Here is a 14,265-nt window from a genome sequence, read left to right on the forward strand (position 1 = left end):
TTTTTTTTTTTTTTTTTCCGTACGCGGGCCTCTCACTTATGCGGGCTCTCCCATTGCGGGGCACAGGCTCCGGACGCGCAGGCTCAGCGGCCATGGCTCACGGGCTCAGCCACTCCGCGGCATATGGGATCCTCCCGGACCGGGGCACGGACCCCTGTTCCCTGCATCGGCAGGCGAACGCCCAACCACTGCGCCACCAGGGAAGCCCTGTTCTTCCTTCTGTTGAGCGTTCACGTTCATTCCCTTGCCTGTAGGCCTCCTTTGACAGGATCTCTCTTTCCTATCTTGGTTTTGGCACTTTTTGCAAAGTATTGTTTGTCTGCTCTGGCTAATCCAAGTTCCTTTAGACCAAGAACCCTGTGAAATTTTTAAATCTCTCATTTTATGCTGTAATTTAATTTTCAGATTCCTGAGGTCCAATGCATATGAACAAGTAACTACTGATTGCTAAAGGGGATTAGAGAGAACAGATGCAATAGTTCAAAGATCTTAAACCAAGAAGCATTGATTACCTCAGGCCCCTTAACCCAAAAAGGCTAGCTCTCAGATGTAGCTCTTTCCTTTATCTTTATATCTATTTATTCTGCCTCTTAGTTGTAAACAGAGGGTTATACATCTCAAGTTACAACTACAAGGTTATAACAAAACAATTGAATGCCATATTTGTTGGAAGAGAGAAGGTCCATTATAGTAATTGTCTCACTTGAATCAATGGAGTTGTTTGTCACTGTTGACCTTGAAGCAATAATGGTTAAGTGAGGATTTGTAATGATAACAATACATGAATATCAAGTCTTTCTAATTCGCTTTGTAATACGATTTATTAATATTTTTTGTTTTTTTCCCTCAGCTCCAAAACCTGGGTATAAACCCAGCAAACATCGGCTTCAGTACCCTGACTATGGAGTCAGACAAATTCATCTGCATTAGAGAGAAAGTAGGAGAGCAGGCCCAGGTGGTAATTATTGATATGAATGACCCAAGTAATCCAATTCGAAGACCAATTTCAGCAGACAGCGCCATCATGAATCCAGCCAGCAAAGTAATTGCACTAAAAGGTATAAAAAGATCGTGGGGTTTTTTTTCTTAAAACTCTTTTCCATGTATAATTTATTCAAATACAATAATTAGGATCTGTTTTTTTAGTATATTGATTAAATTTGGTTAAATAGATCTGCAAAGTTAAAGCTGTTATTGTATTTGATTTTTAACTACTTTCATGACTTACTAGGCATATTTCTGTGAGATGTCTTACTTTCTACTCATAAGATCTACTTGGAAAATTTTAAGTTTTAGATTAAATGAATTAAAATTTTATACCTACAGTGTGATAAGATTGTACTGAAAACATAACTCCATATACAGAAGACATAAGAAATTAGTGATTCATATTCTGGAATAAAATATACGTTACTAATATTAGCACCTAAACATTGCAGAAGTTTGTTGTGATGATAAACTTGCTCTTCATGCTGTGCCTTTTTTATGCTTCAGGCTTGTGTTTCATTTAGATTATCAAGTTCTAAAAATGGCTTGAATTTACACTCATTTTTAAAAGTGTGTGTGTGTATAGGTGGGTATTAAATTTTTGGAATCAACAGTGTTAGAGTTTATTCAGACTAACTTTTTAATTGTCACAACAGGGAACTGTACAGCCTGTCAATCTAAACAGAGTTCAGAGAACCTCATACTCTCTAGGAGTCTATGTTAATTTTTTGCCTTTGAACTATAGACTGAGTGAAATTGACCGTTTAAAACGGCTTTTTAAGAGGGCTAGGTAACAAACTGGCTGAATCTGAAAGGCACATTTAATTGCCTATTTTTTACTTTGTCGTTTTTCTTCTCGGTTGTAGCAGGAAGAGTTCAGATTCCTAGTAATTTCTTGATAAATTTGTGGGTGACTTGTTAGAGGTGCTGAAGTATTTAAATAGACTTTTAAATACATTTTTTTCCCAGATGATTTATACTTTGTATTTAGTAGTAACTCTGGTTGGAGATTAAATTGGTTGGCTGAGGGTCGGGGGGCAAGCATATTCAAATATGTCTCCATTACATATCCAAGATAGGAGTTGATCTCATCTCAAGGAAAGATGGTCCAGCTTTTACCTGGGATACTTGTTTTGTGGCAATGATCTATTATTTGCTTCCATTAAACAATACATATTATACTTTAAGGTATTAAGCTCCCTTCAGCCTCCTTAAAGAATTTAAATTCAACTGCTTAGCAGCTCTCACACCTCTATTAAAAGGCCATCGTTTTAATTTTCTCAAAATTCTTTGCTATTTTTAATGTTATTGTTATTTTATCACATTTCTTAATGCTTTCTTATGTGTGCAGATGGTGAGTTATCTTAAATTAGATTGTATTAGTTATTGTCCTGTTCTATAAAAAGAATAAATTGAAATGATTTGTGCCTGTATGTCTACATTACAGAGTTAAGCTGTCATCCCTGCCCTCCTCCCGAAACTCCCCACCAACCCCTTTCATGTAAAGAATAAAATGTATAATTAACTAGGGGTTGGGGAAGACAGCAGAGGAAAGTATGTCATTCCCAAATACTGCTTCCCTCTGAATCCAGTTTCAAATCCCTTGGTTTCTTTTTATAAACAGGACTATAACTCTCACAATTGTTCAAGTCTGGTTGTGGTTTACATATTGTGTGGGATGGGAATAACATTCTTCGTTTTATGGAAGAAGCTTTTACCCATGTAGTAATTAGGAAGGGTCGTGGTACAAAGCTGTATGTTTTGTGTCCCGTCCCATCCCTCTCTCCACCCCCACTCTCACCCCCATACTATAATTTTTGTTCTTCAGGAGCCAGATTCTCTATGGCTCAGTAATGGAGTTTTCCTTAGTCTCCAAGGACTAATCTGAATTAGATAGCCTAGTGTCAGCCGTGGGCTTTTGACCTCTAGTCATTTAAACCAAATCACTTTACGGACTGTGATGGATTTCAAGTTATAAGTACAAACCTTTGCATCTGACTCAGTGAACTGTTAACATTCAAGGCAAATTTCATCCTTCTTTTACTAAATGTTTGCTGTCTTAATTGGATGAAGTTTGAATTTTGTTCTTATCTCTAGTATATTAACATCTGAAACTGTCCTCCTTTGTCTCCCTCTCCTTTTCTCCAGCACCCCTACCTTCCCTTTGTATCTTAAACCAACTAAACGTAGCATGCACTTCTCTTATATGCTAGTGGTACAAGGTAGAGTTGAAGTATATCCTCTTCCAAAGAGAAGTTTCCACGAGATTTAGTTGAATGGTGGGGGTGGGGGTGGTGGGGCGCGGACGGCTGCCTTTTAAAAAGTAGACATTTTCCCCATGTGCTTGAATCAGATTTGCTTTGTTCTGTGTACCTACCACTAACTCACTTTATGGGTAAGCATTCTTAATTAAGCATGAAGATTACAACTTGTTTTCCATTGTTAAGTGAGCTGTTCTTTAGACTCATTTTTAGTTGAGATTTAGAATTCTCTGGAAGTCATACTGTCTGTTTAAAATGTCTTGATTAGAGGTGATAGAGTTTTTGCGTCACAGTTAGGTGTAGACTACCCAGTTTCAGCTATCTCTTCAATGGTTGCTAGTCTGTCAGTGTGACTTCTATAGTTGGTTATTAGTCTCATGATAGAACCATTTTGTTTGGAGGTTACAGATTTTGCTGCAGAGAGAGTCTAGTCTAGCTAGAAATTAATTTATCCTGAACTTTGCTTTCTTAGTGATTCATAATTCTTAATTTTGTTTTTAGCTGGGAAAACTCTTCAGATATTTAACATTGAAATGAAAAGTAAAATGAAGGCCCATACCATGACCGATGATGTCACCTTCTGGAAATGGATCTCTTTGAATACGGTTGCTCTTGTTACGGATAATGCAGTTTATCATTGGAGTATGGAAGGAGAGTCTCAGCCAGTGAAAATGTTTGATCGCCATTCTAGCCTTGCAGGGTGCCAGATTATCAATTATCGTACTGATGCAAAGCAAAAGTGGTTACTTCTGACTGGCATATCTGCACAGGTAACATTTTTCTAGTTTTTAATAAAGAAAAGGTTTTAGAGAATTAATGGGCTCAGAATGCAGTTTATTTTGAAATTAGGTTGTCTTTGCAAATCTGATTTATTTTGGAAGACTGTTTTTTTTCCTTCCTTTTTTTTTGTTTTTAGGAAATAGAGGTTGCTGGCTTAATGCTTTTATACTAACATACAGTTCAGAGTACTCTTACCAAGGTGTTTTTAGGTCTTATTTGCAGGTTGAGTGGATAATGAGTTCCTGTATAAATGATTTGGAATTTATTGTGGATATTTACTGCAAAATGAGTACTCCTATATCTTTTTTTAAAGATAGTGTAAAGAGATGGTTGTGTATGAGGCACATTTTAAACATTCATGTTAACGCTTTAATAAGAGAGTGTTTGCAGCTAAATTTTAAATTAAGAGGTATCAAATCTACATTGAGAGACTAACAAGGAATTGTAAATTCTTGTCAAGCATTCTAGTTATTTCAGTAGTTGTTGAATCTGGGAGTTATTGGGTCCCCAAACTTTATTCTGCTTGATCTTTTGTAGCAAAATCGTGTGGTAGGAGCTATGCAGTTATATTCTGTAGATAGGAAAGTGTCTCAACCCATTGAAGGACATGCGGCTAGCTTCGCACAGTTTAAGATGGAAGGAAATGCAGAAGAATCGACGTTATTTTGTTTTGCAGTACGGGGTCAAGCTGGAGGGAAGGTAAGTTTTGCCTTTGGAAATTGTTTTAGTGAGAACTTATCTTTTTTGTCTTTCTGTTACTAATTAATTTGTTACCTAATTTCAAAATAGTCTTCTCCCTTTCTTGCTAATTTGTTTTTAACATTCAGATTTGTGGTGACTTAATTTGTTTAAATTCTGTTTCTAGTGATACTTGTCCAAAATGAATGTTCTTTAACAACTTATTTGTATCAGCTGTTTATAGTAAGACTTTATTTTCATTGCCTTTACCAAAGGCCTTAATTTGATGTTTTTCAACTTTACTGTGCATAAGAATCACTAGGGTGGCTAAAATGTACATTTGTGTGCCTTCCATCTAGAGAGTCTGGTTCAGTAAGTGGAGCTCATCATGTGCATTTGAAATGCTCTAGGTGACTAGATAGAATGTGGACCACAATTTCAGTACCATCGCCTAAATCAGAGCTTCTCAACGCTGACTATACATTGAAATCACCTGGACAAATTGAAGTACTTTGTAAGGGTCTTAGTTTCAGACAACAGAAACAGGGGGTGGTTGATTAGAGCATAAAAAGTTGAATGAAAGGATAATGGATAGTTTTCAATAGCTAGGAGGGTTAAGAACCAAGCTTGGAAAATTAGGAGGAATAAAGGAGAATGGGCAGCAGCCAAAAGTCCTGACACAGAACTCTGCGGACCTACTGCTGCTATGATTGCACTGCTGGATGCCACAGTTAGCACTGCTGCCCCTGGAAACTCAGTTTGACTGCTTTTCTCATTGCCATAGCAGAATCTCTGAAGTCTTAATATTTTTCCATGCTAAGTAGTTTTTAAAAATCAAGACAGAGATTGCCTAAAATATGGTAATCAGTAGCCTTTAAGCTGGATGGCTAGTCATCCTAGTTAAGGATGAGACCACCCTAATAACTTTCATATGGTTATATATCTTGGAAACGGAATTATTTATTGTTTTAGTCCATTCCTGACATGACTAAGCAAAATATATAATACTCTTTCATTGACATTATTTGCTTTCTCTTGCCTCGCTCACTGATGTGAAGCGTCGGACATTTAAAATCAGAATGTTCTCATCCAAATTTGTGAGGTGTATGTGATTAGAGCGACAACTCAGCCAGCTTAAGTGCATCCTTACCTAAAGTGCATACTTTAGAGTAGGTGTGGGCAGAGAAGAATTTAATAACTTAAGTTAGATTTCTATTTGGAAAAACTAAATTATAATCAAAAGCCCTTTTGTGGATATTGTTTCACCATTCTTAATTTAAAGTAGATTGAGGTGTGATTGAGCTATTCAACCGACTTTTTAAAATTTTTATCTTGAAATAATACATATTATTCATAGGAAGCTGCAAAGACAGTACAGAGAAATCCCATGCCCTTTACCTAGTTTACCGCAAAGGTTACATAGCGATGTAGTACAGTAGATAAACCAGAAGTTGACATTGGTTCAATTGTATAATTGTGTCATTTTATCATGAATAGATTCAAAGTACATACTATTCCGTCACCACAAAGATTTCCCTCTTGCTACCCCTTTACAGTCACAACCACTTACCTCTCCCTCACCATCTTTAACTCCTGAAAATCACTAATACTCTCCATTACTAGAATTTTGTCTCTTCAAGAATGCTATGTAGGGCTTCCCTGGTGGCGCAGTGGTTGAGAGTCCACCTGCCAGTGCAGGGGACGTGGGTACGTGCCCTGGTCCGGAAGGATCCTGCGTGCCGTGGAGCGGCTGGGCCCGTGAGCCATGGCCTCTGGGCCTGCGCGTCCGGAGCCTGTGCTCCGCGGTGGGAGAGGCCACAGCAGTGAGAGGCCCGCGTACCGCAAAAAAAAAAAAGAATGCTATGTAAATAGAATCATATAGTATGTGATCTTCTGAGAGTGCCTTTTTTTGTGTGTTCCCACAGGGCATAGTGTCCGTGAACGTTCATTTTATTACTGAGGAGTTCCATGGTATGGTTGTACCATATAGTTTAATGTTCACCTATCGTAGGACATTTTGGTTGTTTTTAGTTTGGGGCTACAAATAAAGCTGCTATGGTCCTTTTAGCATTTGATCATAAGTTTTATTTTCTTTTGAACAGTTACATATCATTGAAGTTGGCACACCACCTACAGGGAACCAACCCTTTCCAAAGAAGGCAGTGGATGTTTTCTTTCCTCCAGAAGCACAAAATGACTTTCCTGTTGCAATGCAGGTATTTTAAGCAAAACAAATGAACTTAAAATCTCTCCTCTTAACACAATTCAAAAACTACAACTGATAGTCAATATAATTTAAGTGGTACCTTTACTCAAAAATAGTTTGTTAGTGAAACTTTGTAAAGTAATACTCTTTCTTTAATGTAATATATAAATTGGGTTATCCCAGGTTGTTCAATATGATGTTTTCCTCTTTTATCTTATACAATTTATTAATATTCTTGTGTTTTACGTAAGAGCTTGGGATATCCCATATTTGAATCTGCTGTAAAAATGAGGAAGCCATAAATACTAGCTTTTAATTTTTCATGTAAGCCTGTTGTCAGAGTTCTAGAATTTCACCATCTCTAAAATGGAATTGGACTAAATTTTCTGTTTATAGATTCATCATTTTACTGAACTGTTGATTTTCTTTATACAGATCAGTGAAAAGCATGATGTAGTATTCTTGATTACTAAGTATGGTTATATCCACCTGTATGATCTTGAGACTGGTACCTGCATCTACATGAATAGAATCAGTGGAGAAACAATCTTTGTCACTGCACCTCATGAAGCCACAGCTGGAATAATTGGAGTAAACAGAAAGGGACAAGTAAGGAAACCTTGAAAATTAAATTAAGTGATAAAATAAAATAGCACTTATTAGTGTTAGCTTTTTTCAAAAAGTAAATGGTAACTTTAGATGTCAGAAAATAATATATACCTAAAAATGCAGAAGCATATGATAACAGTCTCTCTTTAACACTGTCTCAGAGAGAGAAACTATTTGGCATACAGTATAGCCACCTAGAATTGTGTGTGTGTCTCTATTATCAAGAGAAGTAACTCTTCATGCAAAGAAACTAGTAGGGTCACATTTGACAGACTGTGTACTTTTTTTTTTTGGCTGCACCTTGTGGCCTGTGGGATCTTAGTTACCTGTCCAGGGATTGAAGCCGGACCCCAGCAGTGAAAGCACCAAGTCCTAACCACTGGACCATCGGGAATTCCGAGATTGTATACTTTTTATAGGGGTTTTCTTCCTATGATGTCTCTAAGACAGATTATCAACTACAAGGGAAAGAATTCTTACATCTTTTTCCCTACCTCTTTAATTATTACTAAATGTTTAATGTTGGAAGGTGATATGTTACAGTAGCTCTGATATGTTCAGTGAGGGTACTTGAAAAGTTATCCAATTAGGGAGTATATTAGCTGTTCTGAATTTGTCACATTTGACATACCTCCTCATACCATCTAACACAAGTGATCCTTTTTCTGTGTTTTAGTGTTTTAATGTAATTTAAAATATACCAGGAAGTATCTTTTTCCCTAAAAAAAAAAATGGTTAAATTTTCAAAAACAGTACTGTTACTGGCCTTGCCTTTTACTAGATTTCCTCCAAATTAGTATTTTCCCTAGATGGTAAGCAAAAGAAGTAGATAGGTTTTTTTCTCCTTTATTCTGTTAATTTCCAGAAAATGGTATGTATATGAAGAGAGAAATACTCTAGAGAAAGAGAGTCTTTCCCTACTTACGCATCCTCTCCCTCACTTCCACAGCTGGTTAGGTGCTTCTGCTCTATGTCCCCAGATCTTAGGTAGCCCTCTTCATGGCACTTACCACAATGAATTACAGTTGTTTCAGTCACTATTCTCCCTTAGGAAAGGGGCTTTTCTTTGTTTAATTGTATTTCTACACCAGTCAGTGTCTGCCACAAAAGCTACTTTAAAAATTTAGTAGCGTTCATCTATTCAGTTGCATGTGTCTCTCTTGGAAAAATCAAGAATGAATGGGTCTTTTGGTGAACTAGGTTAGTGATAATTTAATAATGATAAATTTGTTAAGCCAGAGACTACTGTTTTTTGGGGGTTTTTTTGAGACTATTATTTGAACTAAAGTATCTTGCATAATTTTACCATATATATTTAATATTCATAACTTTAGTTCTGGGAACTTATTGTTTTCCTCCCCTTCCCCCCACAAATTTTCTGTGCCAGCTGCTTTGAATAAGAAGGTGAATGTTTACAGTAACCTTTAGGCTTCAGGGCTTTACTCTTTTGATCAGAGCCAACCAACTGTAGCTGGACCTATGCCCTGAAGGAATGAGTGTGTGGTTTCTGTTGGTTGAAAAATCAAAAGTGATCAAGATGACATTGTTGCCAATATATAGCTTACATTCTGATCTTGGTAGAACCGAGTACTTTAGAAGGTACAGGAACCTTCTTAGAAGTACAGGAACCTTCTTTGTCCCCTGTAGATCTTAAGTACTGGTTTCTAGAAATCTGCTAGTACAGTCTAAAAGTAGGATAAAGATGAAACTGGTTTGGTGTTTGGGGAAGACTACAGAAAGTATAGTTAGAAGCGGGTTTGTTCATCTCCATTATTTTTCCTAGGAGGTAAGTATTAAATTAAAGATGGGTGGAATGCAAATGACTATAAAGAAAGTAATTCTTCCTTTTTTTAAAAGGTGTGTCTTAATACAGAGTAGAGTGACACATTGCAGATATAAGATGGCCTAAGCTTTTGGCGATGGGGGTCAGATCTGTAGAAATGAAAGAATTTCGGAGGTTAAAATTTTTTCACTTTCCTCAAAAGGAATAATAGAACGGGCAAATCGATATTACCTATCTGTTTGGTTATCGAGTTCTCATTTATTTAACAAATATTAAGCATTTGCTTTGTGCTAAACACTGCCTGGTGCTAATAATACTATTAAACAAAGATAAGTCCCTTTCCTTAGGTGGAATAGTGACTGAGAAACACTTAGATGAGAAGTAATAGTATGAGAACTGCTGTTGGGGGTAATATAAGTAGTTTACTGGGATGTATACCCGCTCTGGTGCTGGGGAGAGGAATGGATGCATAATGAAGGGCTCCCTTTCTCTTTGGCAATTGACAGGAATTCAGCTTTTAAGCAGTGTTCTGTGACTTATTAGGAGGACTGAGGGTAGATAATTGCTCTTCAAAAAGAAGCAATTAGAAGTTCCTCTTCACTGGTGCCACATTTATTAAGTACCTACTATATACCTTGCGGTATATAAGGTGCCTGAGGATTCAGTGGTCCTCCCCTCATTGAGTATATAATCTGGACTCTGGGAATGTAAATGTAATTAACATTACTGAAAAATACTAGAGTTAGAAGGAATATACCTTAAACTTCTTCCAGGTGAACTCATACCATGTTAAGAATGAATGAATGGTAGCAAAGCAGTTAGAGTTTGGACAGTATGAAGTGGGGAGTTATTTATATTATAAGATGGCCATATTTTAGGAACCCGCAAATAGCTTAGTACCCTTTAGTCTTTTCTGCCCTCTTTTTTTTTTCTTTTTTCTTTTTTTTAATGGCAATAAGAAAGCAGCTGTCACAGTTTTATTACCTTTGTGACTCAGTAGTCATCAGCTCTAAATGGATTTGGTTTCACTGATGCTCACATGAACACATTGCAGCTATTCATTAGATCTTAAATTGCAGGTTCTCTCAGTATGTGTGGAAGAAGAAAACATAATTCCTTATATCACCAATGTCCTACAAAATCCTGATTTGGCCCTGAGAATGGCTGTACGTAACAACTTGGCTGGTGCTGAAGAACTCTTTGCCCGGAAGTTTAATGCTCTTTTTGCCCAGGGAAATTACTCAGAGGCAGCAAAGGTGGCTGCTAATGCACCAAAGGTAAATAGTTATGAAAGTGAAGTTGCCATGATTGGATTAATGCTAATATGCTCTATTTCTAATACTGTTAGTTAGAACTAGAACCAGCTTTCCACAGAGAAACTAATCTTTTTTAGGATGTGTTTTCCAGTAGAATGAGTTACTTGTCAGTACCTCTAGATTTAATTACTTTTCTGTGCTCTAGATTTGGGTAGCTTTTTAAAACTCAGGATGTCAGAATGATATATAGATCTAACAAGCTGTGATTTACATAGATGTAATACTGTTTAGTTACTCAGTTGTTATACTGTTTGATCTTATCTGTGATAGCTACTGATTTTATTTCTAAGAGTTGAAAATTAAACAAATCCTGTTCAATTTATGGTAGGAAGAGTTGTCTCAAGTTGAGCTGAATTTATCCTCATCACCTTTGTATTATGTTGGACTGAATTAACACCTTACTCCCTGACCAGTGTAATGAAATTTCCACTTAACCTAATGTGAACCTGGAATAATAGCTAGTTGTAACTATTATTGTCTTCCACATTGACATTATTATAATTAGGTTGGTATGTTCCTGATTCAGGATAATCTCATAACATTGAACCAGAAGTGTGACTGAATCTTTACTATTCAATATATTGAAGATTTGAGGTTTGGTTTTAGTAGATGGAATCATGCCTTTAAAATTGACTTAAGAGCCCCATGGAGTTATTCGTGTGATGTTGGATCATCTTTAAAAGGAGTCTGTAACATTTCTGTTTCTTAAAGGGAATCCTTCGTACCCCAGACACCATCCGTCGGTTCCAGAGTGTCCCAGCTCAGCCAGGTCAAACTTCTCCCCTACTTCAGTACTTTGGAATCCTTTTGGACCAGGGCCAGCTAAACAAATATGAATCCTTAGAACTGTGTAGGCCTGTACTTCAGCAAGGGCGGAAACAGCTTTTGGAGAAATGGTTAAAAGAAGATAAGGTATATTAACTTCTGTTAACATATTTTTGCTTTGATTAAATACTATGTTAGCAAGTTAAAAACATAGGCTGTGCCAGAACATCTCCATCCATTATTTATTGCTTGTAGGAATAGAACAAGAATAAACATTGCATGAGATACATAAACTTATTTCCTTTTGAAAATGTATTTATTTTGTGGCATGTTGAGGGTAGGATATCTTTTAAAATGGAATCCAGGATTACTTACTTGGTGGTTAAAACTACTAATCTGGAAGCAAATTGCTATCCTTTTGCTTTAGGAAAAGCTTAGTGTGAGACGCTTTGTGCATTCATATTTGTCAACGTATGTAACACTCACTTGGACCTAAGAATGTATTCCTTTCTCCCACATCCCACACTTGATAGGCCCAGTAGTTTCAACCATACAACATCATATCTTTTCTTGTAGAACTTCTCAGGTATCAAAACTGTGATATTTGCTGCTAGTAACCATGTTTGGGTGTGCAAGGGAAACATGTTATATAAAATGTTGGCTCGGAAATACGTTAACAAGACAGCAGGGCTGTCTAATTAGCGATGGTATAGATTCCCAAAGAGATTTCACAGAATGTTAATTGGCATTACATGAAAAAATATTTAACTTAGTTTCTTGAAATTATTTAACTATAAATCTTTAAAAACTTGTTAACCAGCTTTCTTTACTGTAAGATTTCTCTATGCCTTTTAAATTCACTCAGTACTTACTAATTTCTTTTTACGTAGAGTATCTAATGGTATTATGTTTTCTGGAGCACATTATGGAAAATGTGGCTTATTTGTAAGGCAACTAACAAGTTTAAACAATCCTTTAGTGATATTATTCCTTTCATACCACCATAGAAAGCCTTTCTCCACAAAGTGGCAATATTGAATTGCCATGTCTTATGCCAGTGTCAAGAACTGAGGTGGTACTGTTTATAGCACTCTAAGTAGTGAATAACTTTTAATGTTAGACCTTTTGGCTTTAGTGTTATGTTGGTTATATTTTTACATTACTAATTGTAAGTCCTTGTTTCTTGACCCAGCTTCTGGCAGTCTTACAGGATATTGGAGGATAGTACTTCGGAGTTGGGATGCTTGGACAGGAGTCTGCTGAAGAATAGTTACTAGCCACATAGCGAGTATTTGAGGTCCATCCTAATTGCTTAAGATAAGGGAGGATGGGAACAACCAAGGTAACTGGGTTGACCAATATAAGTGTGAAAGCTTTTTGGGTATCATTACCTTTCTTGGCGAACGGTCACATAGGATTCATTTGTGGTAAAAAGGACACTGGTCAACTCTTCATTAGTTAGCGCGTGTTTGGTTGAGAGGTGTAGACTCTGAGAGAACTTCTCATTGAATGTTGGTGATAATCATAGAAAATCAACTCTAGTATATAAAGCAGAACTCTTTTAGAGAAGCTGCTTTCCAGATTGGGCAGCTGACTAAGGCAGGTTGAATAGTACAGAGGAGGGTATCTGCATGTATACCACCTAAAAATTTTAAAATTTTTATCTGTTTGACCTCTTGAAATTAATGTCCTGCTTTATAACCTTAAATCCAAAAATCAAGAAGATAATGAAGCTTAGATCCTTCAGACATACAGATTATACCCTAATTTTAGTAATGGTCTTTATGGTAAGCTTCATCTGGCTCCTTGAATATCAGAGTTTCATTTCATAACATTACATTAGGAGCTGCATTATTCTTGAAAAATTAAGACCATGTGGGTCTGATATCTGAATACTCTCAATTGTTAGAGGAGCAAGATTCTGCTTTTTAAGTATTTATATTCCTAACAAGGTAATTGGTAGTATCTGTATGTGTGAAGTCTTGGTGGGTTTTTATCCTTGATTAAGTAGAATGTGTGGAGAATTCTGAGTTATTGCTGTGAATACAAAATCAAGAGTCTTGGGCTTCCCTGGTGGCACAGTGGTTAAGAGTCCGCCTGCCAATGCAGGGGACACGAGTTCGAGCCCTGGTCCGGGAAGATCCCATATGCCGTGGAGCAACTAAGCCTGTGTGCCACAACTACTGAGCCTGCACTCTAGAGCCCACGAGCCACAACTACTGAAGCCCGCGAGCCACAACTACTGAAGCCCGTGCGCCTAGAACCCATGCTCCGTAATAGGAGAAGCCACCTCAATGAGAAGCCCGTGCTCCACAACGAAGAGTAGCCCCCGCTCTTCGCAACTAGAGAAAGCCTGCACATGGCAACGAAGACGCAACACAGCCAAAAAAAAAAATACATTAATTAATTAAAAAATCAAGAGTCTTTATGACCACAACCCCTGCATATTTATAATACATTCTGGGACAACTGAGAAACTAAGTGCCTGTCATGTTAGTTTTTATTTATAGTGGAAGTAGTGTCAATTGCTGATTTATACAGCAGCTCATGGCTTACTAAACAGTCTCTTTTTCCTTTGGACAGCTGGAATGCTCTGAAGAACTGGGAGACCTTGTGAAATCTGTGGACCCTACATTGGCACTTAGTGTGTACCTAAGGGCTAATGTGCCAAATAAAGTCATTCAGTGCTTTGCAGAAACAGGTCAAGTCCAGAAGATTGTTTTATATGCTAAAAAAGTGAGTTCAATGAAACAGATTCTCCACATAAATTCATTAAAACATTAAGAGAGAAATTAGCTTATAGTAACTCTCAGTGACTTTAATAGTGAATTTCCTTAAATATTTATAATTACTTGGAAAAGTATAAAAATGCTGTTATGG

The 14,265-nt window shown here is 36.9% G+C and overlaps 1 protein-coding gene across 1 annotated transcript in view; it reads left to right on the plus strand.

Moving 5' to 3' along the window:
- Positions 1 to 14,265, plus strand: part of CLTC (clathrin heavy chain) — a 62,165-nt gene that overhangs the window by 20,388 nt on the left and 27,512 nt on the right. The window contains exons 2-9 of the mRNA XM_024757538.1: positions 851 to 1,058; positions 3,750 to 4,018; positions 4,566 to 4,727; positions 6,809 to 6,922; positions 7,348 to 7,521; positions 10,384 to 10,581; positions 11,332 to 11,532; positions 13,969 to 14,121. Coding sequence (XP_024613306.1) covers positions 851 to 1,058; positions 3,750 to 4,018; positions 4,566 to 4,727; positions 6,809 to 6,922; positions 7,348 to 7,521; positions 10,384 to 10,581; positions 11,332 to 11,532; positions 13,969 to 14,121 — 1,479 coding nt within the window. The remainder of the gene's footprint in view (positions 1 to 850; positions 1,059 to 3,749; positions 4,019 to 4,565; positions 4,728 to 6,808; positions 6,923 to 7,347; positions 7,522 to 10,383; positions 10,582 to 11,331; positions 11,533 to 13,968; positions 14,122 to 14,265) is intronic.

Source organism: Neophocaena asiaeorientalis, unplaced genomic scaffold (genome assembly GCF_003031525.2).
Source record: "Neophocaena asiaeorientalis asiaeorientalis breed wild unplaced genomic scaffold, Neophocaena_asiaeorientalis_V1.1 scaffold327, whole genome shotgun sequence".
In the NCBI taxonomy this organism is placed as follows: domain Eukaryota; kingdom Metazoa; phylum Chordata; class Mammalia; order Artiodactyla; family Phocoenidae; genus Neophocaena; species Neophocaena asiaeorientalis.